The sequence below is a fragment of the Tursiops truncatus genome, chromosome 1, assembly GCF_011762595.2.
Source record: "Tursiops truncatus isolate mTurTru1 chromosome 1, mTurTru1.mat.Y, whole genome shotgun sequence".
In the NCBI taxonomy this organism is placed as follows: Eukaryota; Metazoa; Chordata; class Mammalia; order Artiodactyla; family Delphinidae; genus Tursiops; species Tursiops truncatus.
The window spans coordinates 83,144,327-83,153,085 of NC_047034.1; the positions used below are offsets into that span (position 1 = coordinate 83,144,327).

At 39.2% G+C, this 8,759-nt stretch overlaps 1 protein-coding gene across 5 annotated transcripts in view; it reads left to right on the forward strand.

Moving 5' to 3' along the window:
* The window catches only part of CSDE1 (cold shock domain containing E1), a 37,221-nt gene extending 28,489 nt beyond the window's left edge, over positions 1 to 8,732 (forward strand). For all 5 annotated transcript variants that reach the window (XM_033861445.2, XM_033861439.2, XM_073809280.1 and 2 more), the window contains 7 exons: positions 30 to 205; positions 1,053 to 1,165; positions 2,168 to 2,287; positions 5,148 to 5,326; positions 6,190 to 6,353; positions 6,918 to 7,050; positions 7,421 to 8,732. In XM_033861445.2, coding sequence (XP_033717336.1) covers positions 30 to 205; positions 1,053 to 1,165; positions 2,168 to 2,287; positions 5,148 to 5,326; positions 6,190 to 6,353; positions 6,918 to 7,050; positions 7,421 to 7,468 — 933 coding nt within the window. In that variant the 3' untranslated portion in view covers positions 7,469 to 8,732. The remainder of the gene's footprint in view (positions 1 to 29; positions 206 to 1,052; positions 1,166 to 2,167; positions 2,288 to 5,147; positions 5,327 to 6,189; positions 6,354 to 6,917; positions 7,051 to 7,420) is intronic.
* Positions 8,733 to 8,759: the final 27 nt, after the last annotated feature.

An 8,759-nucleotide genomic window follows, 5' to 3' on the forward strand; every position in this document is an offset into this window, starting at 1 on the left:
ATATTAATGAGCATCGTTATTTTTCACAGGTTGAATTTAGTATTAGTGACAAACAGAGGCCTGGACAGCAGATTGCAACTTGTGTGCGACTCCTAGGTCGTAATTCCAACTCCAAGAGGCTCTTGGGTTATGTGGCAACTTTGAAGGATAATTTTGGATTTATTGAAACAGCCAATCATGATAAGGAAATCTTTTTCCATTACAGGTGAGGAATGCCTTTTAGGAACTTAGAGCTTACAATCCATAATCCATTCTTTGGTTTTGGAGTCAAAAACATTAGTATTGGGTAGTTATGTATTTTTTAATCTCAAATTTCATACTGGTGAAATTTTGGCAATATATAAAGTTAACCGTCTACCTCTGTATAGAAAACATGTGGTCAAAAGATAGAGAAAGACCTGTACCTGCTTTGAACATTGGATAGGAGCCTTTCTGCTTCAGTAAAAGAATACAGTTTTGGGCTTCCCTGGTGGCGCAGTGGTTGAGAGTCCACCTGCCGATGCAGGGGACACGGGTTCGTGCGCCGGTCTGGGAAGATCCCACATGCCGCAGAGCGGCTGGGCCCGTGAGCCATGGCCGCTGAGCCTGCGCGTCCGGAGCCTGTGCTCTGCAACGCAAGAGGCCACAACAGTGAGAGGCCCGCGTACCGCAAAAAAAAAAAAAAAAAAAAATGCTTTAAAAGATACAGTTTTATGTGTTGCTACCAGAGAGTTGTATATTTCATTTGGTGTTACAGTATAGTGGTTAAGAGCATGGGCTCTTGGAACCGTACAGTTCCAGTTTGAATCCAGGCTCTGCTACTTAGTACCTGTGTAAGTTTTATCAAATGAAAATAACCTCCTGTCATCTTAGTTTCATTATCTTGAAGCTGAGGATAATGGTACCTCTTCATAGGATGTTTCTGAAGATTACATGAGTCAGTGCTTAAAACAGTATCCAGCTTAAGTAAGCACACCATGAATATTATGATAGAAGAAATAAAGGGTACTTGCTACTGTTGATGTTTTTGGTAAATACTTTTGCAAATGTCATTTCCTTTCCCTCCCCTGCAGTGAGTTCTCTGGTGATGTTGATAGCCTGGAACTGGGGGACATGGTCGAGTACAGCTTGTCCAAAGGAAAAGGCAACAAAGTCAGTGCAGAAAAAGTGAACAAAACACACTCAGGTAATGAATTGTGACTTCTGATTATTAGGCCTATGTTTTGGGTAGGGAGGGTGAGGGGTGGGGTAGGAGAGGGAGAGAAAAGCCTACTGTTCTAGATCAGTGTTTCTCCAGGTATGATCCCCAGATCCAGCAGCATCACCTGGCTACTTGTTAGAAATACAAGTTGTCTGACCCCACCCCAGACCTACCAAAACTTTGGAGATGGGCAGTCTGTTTTAACAAATCCTTCAGGTGGTTCTGATGAACACTGAAGTTTGAGAACCATTGTTCTAGATTTTCTAGGTCATTTGCTTTGAGTTTATTATCAGTTCAATATCTCTTTTTAAAAATAACCCCAAGATAATAAATCTCCATGGAATTGGGGGAGGAGGCATTCCTCTAGAAGACGATTTTGGAGAAGAATGAGTTTAAATGTGAAGAATAATGGCAACTTAAGGAAATCGTTGCTATTTAGGATCTTTGACTTTTAAAAGGCCTACAACTTACTTTTTTGGCTTTCGTGTAAACTCACCAAATAATACTTTTTCTTGGTGTTATTCTAGAGAAATGGGAGCTAAGAACATTCATTCAGTTTAATAAATGTTTTAGAAACTGGGGGTACAGCAGTGAAGAAATAAGTAAGACAGATTGGCAAAAAAGATGAGTGAAATATCGGATATAGTACGTTAAGAAAGATACTAAGATAAAATAAATTGGGGAAGTATATAAGTATTGGGGTTAGCAATACTTGTAGAGACCAAGGAAGGCCTCACTAAAAAGGTGATATTTGGTCATGTGGAAAAGGTGAGAGAGCAAGACATGTTTAAATATGTATACTTATTAAGTCTTTAAACATCTTTATTTTAATAGTAGTTTAGAAGTATTGCATTTCAGGACTGGCAGGCAACCAGCCAACCCTCTGTTAACGTTTGTTCTGTTAATGTTCGCTTTTTTTTTTGGTCCTATGCAATAGAGTTTAAATAAAATTGTTGAGGGAGAGGTATACATGCTTTTGTTTTGTAGTGAATGGCATTACTGAGGAAGCTGATCCCACCATCTACTCTGGTAAAGTCATTCGCCCCTTGAGGAGTGTCGATCCAACACAGACTGAGTACCAAGGAATGATTGAGATCATGGACGAAGGTAAGAACATCGCTATCAGATTGTTTTGAAATTTGCCTTACCTTCAGATGAGTGCGTCGAAGATTTTAAAATATGGTAGGGTGGCAGTTATTTTCAAATTCCTTAAAAACTGAATCAAGGAAAAGTGATTTTATTCCCACAATACTTGGTTTTTATTTTTTTATATCCCTTGGAAATGAGATCAGCCTGGGTTTATGTTGTGAACAAATGACTGCTGTGGAGCATATGGCTGATATGTGAGCTACTAACGGTGAGTTATACTGAAATAGACTGAGAACAAAATCTCACACTAAAAATATGCATTTAATGTTTGATAATCAGACATTCAAGTTGGCTGGGTTTAGTACAACTTTGCAGTTTTCCTCTGTTATTCACTGGTTATTTACATCAGTATTAACAAAATTTCCTAGTAACTGTTCAATTCTATAAACATTTTTGCCTCCTGTAAAAGTTTACTGTATCTGTTACTTAATAGCCAGGGTTCCATGGGGATCCTACTACTTTTCTCTAGGTCAAGGCCCCCTACATTTTCATTTCCTGCCTTTTTCTCCCCATCTTTGACAACTCCCTGAGTCCTGGTGTCATCCCTTACCCCAAACAATTAACGCCAGAAAGACCAACTTTGTGCATAAAATAAGTTTGCAGTAGAAGTGTTAGTAGGGAACACTGGATGATTAATACAGCAGAATTACCATAATGATGGGGTTGATGAGAGGATTTGAAATTCTAACCAAAGACGATAGCTTGGCTCACAAAGGGAATAAATCTTGTGTCATCTAGGAGTCATAGGAGAACATAAAGTGGGGAAGAGAAGGTCATTTGAGAGAAGGAAGTGAGCCTTGATGAACATGTTCCTTTACTACATGAGGTTCTTAGAAATTTCTGTTTTTAATAGAATCAGTACCCTAATACACACATCTCCAAATATGAATTGACTTTGTAGCAAGTCAGTCTTAAACTAATGCCATGGTGACACCATATCCTTAAAAGGGCCACGAGGGTATGGGCAACTAACTTAAACTCGTGAGGTAATATCAAAGTGCCCCATTTCCTCCTCTGTATCATGCACCCTTTTATTTACTTTTGCATTCCCACCCCCCAATCCACTTAATTCTTCAACACTGGCTATTTGATAGTCTAAAAGCAAGGTTTTGTGGAAAAGGAAACTTCCCTGAAATCTCTAAGCCTAGAGTTTTCTGCGACTAGAAAGGTCACTTTTCCCCACTTGGTGGTGAGAACAGCTCTTTTATTTAGGAATACAGCTAACCCAATATAAGACCATGGGTTTTAGAGCCGGACAGACCTAGATCTGAATACCAGCTCTTCCACTTCTAGCTATACAACCTAAGTCAAATTAATTAAATCTTTACTAGCTTAGTTTCTTCGGGGTTTTTTTTTGTTTGTTTTTTGTTTTTTTTTTTTTAAATTTATTTTTGGCTGCTTTGGGTCTTCATTGCTGCACGCGGGCTTTCTCTAGAGGAGGCAAGTGGGGGCTACTCTTCATTCGGTGCACGAGCTTCTCATAGTGGTGGCTTCTGTTTGAGGAGCATGGGCTCTAGGCACGTGGGCTTCAGTAGTTGCGGCTCACGGGCTCTAGAGCGCAGGCTCAGTAGTTGTGGCACATGGGCTTAGTTGTTCCATGGCATGTGGAATCTTCCCGGACCAGGGCTTGAACTCATGTCCCCTACATTGGCAGGTGGATTCTTAACCACTGTGCCACCAGGGAAGCCCCAGTTTCTTCATTTTTAAAATGAGGATAATATCTTCAACCTCAGAATATTCTATAAAGATTAAATATGCATCAGTATAGGTGTTTAATAAATAGTGGTTACTGCTAGTACCACTAAGTCAGACTAGCTGTCTTTAGTATTTCTGCATGACTTGATCTATTGGAAATCTCAAAGTTTTTAGTTCCCGTAACTTTGAGAAGAAAATCTTCACTTATCCCCTATAATCATCAAGAGAACGGTTAAAAGCATTCCCAGTTTTGAAGCTTCGTCTTCCATCTAATGTTTTTCCCCTCTTTTCCACCTTCGTTGATTCAGTGAATTCACCACCCAGGGGAACTGATAGGCATCTGGATGGACTCTTTGGCCTGGTTTTTATCCATAGCCTGCACTGACCTCCAGCCAACTTTTTACTCTGGGGCAGAGCTCAGCAAATAAGATAGCTTGTTTTTATAAATAAAGTTTTGTTGAAACACAACCAAGACTGTTTACATACTGTCTTTGATTGCTTTCTCACTGCAACAGCAAAGTTGAGTCATCATGACAGAGACAGGATCCTACAAGACTAAAATATTTACTATCTAGCCCTTTAAGAAAAAGTGTGATGGGCCCTGATCTAGAAGAAAGGTAACTGTAGGTTTGAGGGAGCCACAATCAGAACAAAGAAAGGAAGTGGAATGCCAAGAAATGATTTATCTATTTTGCGTTTTTGCCTATGCCTGGCTTGTTTAATGCCCAGTCGGGTATGGATCAGAAATGTTTTTGACTGGCTCATATTGTGAACTTGGGAAGAAGATAATCCAGTGGATCATGTTAGCAACCCATAGAGCTTTAAAAGCTAAAAGGTAATAAGATTGTGAGTGCTAGTGTTATTTTTTTTTTTTCCCCCATAAATGTGGTTTAAAACTCTTCATTAGCTAGTAAGGTGATAATGAGTTACAAGTTCTCATTTGTTTTTGTGGTAGTATTTAGCTTTCAGGATTTTATTGGAGCTTTAAAGTAGAATTTCTTAGGTATAAAAAAAATCTTCCTAGTGAGTATATTTTTAGCAAATTAAAAATTCATTAGGACCATCAGCAGAGGGCTGTCGTGAAATATTAGCTTTTAGACTTTGTACCTGTTTCTCCTTACAGGGGATATGAAAGGTGAGGTCTATCCATTTGGCATAGTTGGGATGGCCAACAAAGGGGATTGCCTACAGAAAGGGGAGAGCGTCAAGTTCCAGTTGTGTGTCTTGGGCCAAAATGCACAGACTATGGCCTACAACATCACACCCCTGCGTAGGGCCACAGTGGAGTGTGTGAAAGATCAGGTAAGTGGTTATATCTCTTGATCTGAATTTGATCCTTTTATGAGTTGGTAACCAAATAGTAACCAAAATCTTGAAACTTTTTCAGCCCAGGGGGAACCATCAACATTCATTTGGTTTTTATTTCCACTTTACCCCCCTTTTCAGTGATTTGAAGTAGCTTATTAAAAACACAGAGAAAACCACATGGAAAGAAAAAAACGGCAATAGTAGCAAAAGGAAAGTAAGAATAGTATTAATAGCTAACACAATGGGGAAAATAAGTTTGGAGTGAGGTTTCCAGGATAGAAAGACTATAATGTTTTTCATACTTGAGCTTAGAGCTTCTTTTACAGACCACACAAAGAAAGAAACCATGTGTAGAAGTGTTCATAAAATAAGCTTCGGGCAAACAAAACTATTCCTGGTACTTAAATCTCAAGGAAATCTCTCTGAGTCCTCAGAGAGGACATTTTTTGGTATCAGTACAGTGACTAACATTTTGTATGGCTGTTTCTAATAATACCATAACCCAGCTTAATAATTTTGGAAGGTATCAAAACAATGCATATGTTCAAGTAACAGCTTCCTAATGATTTTGCTTAATTCAAAAGCGTAGTTCATACAATATATGTAGGCACAAGGTAACCTTTCTTTGTTTCTCAGGCTATGATAGAGTGGATGGCAGTGGTTTCAAAGATACATTTCTTCCCTGACAAGTTTTGCAGACCCATATGCTGTTGTTATAGCCCAGGCAGCGAGCATCAGCACTGACACCACATTTTATAAACCCCACTAGCTAGGGGCAAATTGTGCTTCATTCAAAGTGAGTTTCTTTTCCCAGCTGTGTGGTATGTCTTTTTTATGCTGTCTTTTTAAAATTTCAGTTTGGCTTCATTAACTATGAAGTAGGAGATAGCAAGAAGCTCTTTTTCCATGTGAAAGAAGTTCAGGATGGCATTGAGCTACAGGCAGGAGATGAGGTGGAATTCTCAGTGATTTTTAATCAGCGCACTGGCAAGTGCAGTGCTTGTAATGTTTGGCGAGTCTGGTGAGTTCTTTGTTGTTGTTGATTAGTAACCTCCCTGGACTGTCTCTTTCGTAATCTCTGCTTTATCATATTTTTTCACTTTTCCATCACTGCTTTTTTTTTAATCCTCTTCTGCCACTTTCTGGTTATTTCTTCATTGTCTAAATTTTGTAGTTTAGCATTTCTGGCACTATGTTTTTGTTTTGTTTTAATAACAAAATAGCATGAGAGGAGCTGGAAGTCTCTGGAAATATTTCTTCATATTTTCCTTTTCTAATGTTTTTCCATACCTGCTACATTGTTTTCTGTGTCTGTGGAACTGGTTTTCTGGTTGCAGACCAGTCTCGGGATGACCCTCACCCAAATGATTCTTCCAGCTCCTAAGCAGTAATAAACATTGAGTTCAGAATAAAAACATAAACTTGTCTGCCCTGTCTTGCTAGTTAGTTAGTTGGCTAGGTGAGGCAAGAGTCTCCCCTCATTAAAACTGAGTCATTTGGGTAGTTAGGTAGAAGACACACTACTCTGCATGTACTTTTCTTCCCATCGAGTGTTGCTTCTTCTCACCTATTGACTTTGTTACAGCGAGGGCCCCAAGGCTGTTGCAGCTCCACGACCTGATAGGTTGGTCAATCGCTTGAAGAACATCACCCTGGATGATGCCAGTGCTCCTCGCCTAATGGTTCTTCGTCAGCCAAGGGGACCAGATAACTCAATGGTATGAGGGCATACAAGGTTTGGGGCGGATGGGGGCAACTGATAGACCAGCATACTACTTGAGAACCTATTTTAGCAGAACTCAAAGAGCTTACTTTTTACCAAGGTGCTTCAGTATTGCTGTCATAACTAGTTAGCATCCCTGCACATTGGTTCAGCCCCTAACGTAATGGTTGCTTACAGTAAGAGGAACATTTCTTGGTGTTCCTGATACTTTGAACATAGTTTAGGAAGGCTTACTATAGATTTCCTCCTCTGCAAAAGAATTGGTGGTGATTGAGAGTAATGCTTTGGTAGTCCCTTTTGGAATTGTGAATGTACAATGATTGTCATACACCCAGGTCATTAACTGCAATTTTATTTCCTCACAGGGATTTGGTGCCGAAAGAAAGATCCGTCAAGCTGGTGTCATTGACTAACCACATCCACAAAGCACATCATTAATCCACTATGATCAAGTTGGGGGGATTCTGGTGAAGGGTTCTGAATATCTCCCTCTTCATCCCTCCCAAAATCTGGAATACTTATTCTATTGAGCTGTTACACCAGTTTTAACACCTTCCTCGTGTTATGTTTAAAAAAATAAATAAATTTAAGAAAACCATTTTAAAATTATGCACAGTTGCAGCCTGGAAAACTTAAGGTGGCGCCTTATAGAATCAATTTTAGGAGCTTTATTTGGTGCATTTAACGCAACTGGTAATTGCAAAATCCACTTCTGCCTGTGTAAGTGAAAAATATAGACTGTTACCTTGTTGGCCCTATGAAATTCTGCACTTGATACTTAGTATATATACTCTACCTTCATTACTTTTGGCAAGATGTTCTGCCTTAGCACTCAGTTGCATTCTTTTTCCTTTTCTTTTCTGTTCATTATGCTTTAATTCTGAGGACCATATGATGGTAGAATATATTAAAAATTACAAAAATTTGTATAGGCAAACCAGTTCTTTAAGTTGATGGCCAAATGTTAAAATGTTATTTTTCATATCATTTATAATCTTATCACAGTCCACTTAATGAAGTTTGGTTAGATTTCAGTGAAAATTATCTTCCAGGGTAGTTCCCCCCCCCCCGATGGGGGTTGTAACTTTACCACAATTAGTATATATGGTGCAGAATTTCATGCAAATGAGGTGTGCCAGCAGTGTGATAATTTAAACGTATTTAAAGAAAAACAAAAGGATGAATGCACAAACTTGCTGCTGCTTAGATCACTGCAGCTTCTAGGACCCAGTTTCTTTTACTGATTTCAAAACAAAACAAAAACAAACAAAAAATAATAAAAAAGTTGTGCCTGAAATGAATCTTGTTTTTTTTATAAGTAGCCGCCTGGTTCCTGTGTCCTGTAAAAAGTACAGGCACTTGACCCTTGGTGTAGCTTCTGTTCGGCTTTATATCATGGGAAAGGATTGGTCTGATTTCTTGGCCCTCAACTTGAATTGGCCACGTACAGGGTCCCTGGCCAGTGGACTGAAGGCTTTGTCTAAGATGACAAGGGTCAGCTCAGGGGATGTGGGGGAGGGTGTTTTATCTTCCCCGTTGTCGTTTGAGGTTTTGATCTTCTCTGGGTAAAGAGGCCATTTATCTTTGTAAACACGTTAACACTTTTGCTTTCTCCAGTTTTCTGTTAATGGCGAAAGAATGGAAGCGAATAAAGTTTTACTGATTTTTGAGACACTAGCACCTAGCGCTTTCATTATTAAAACG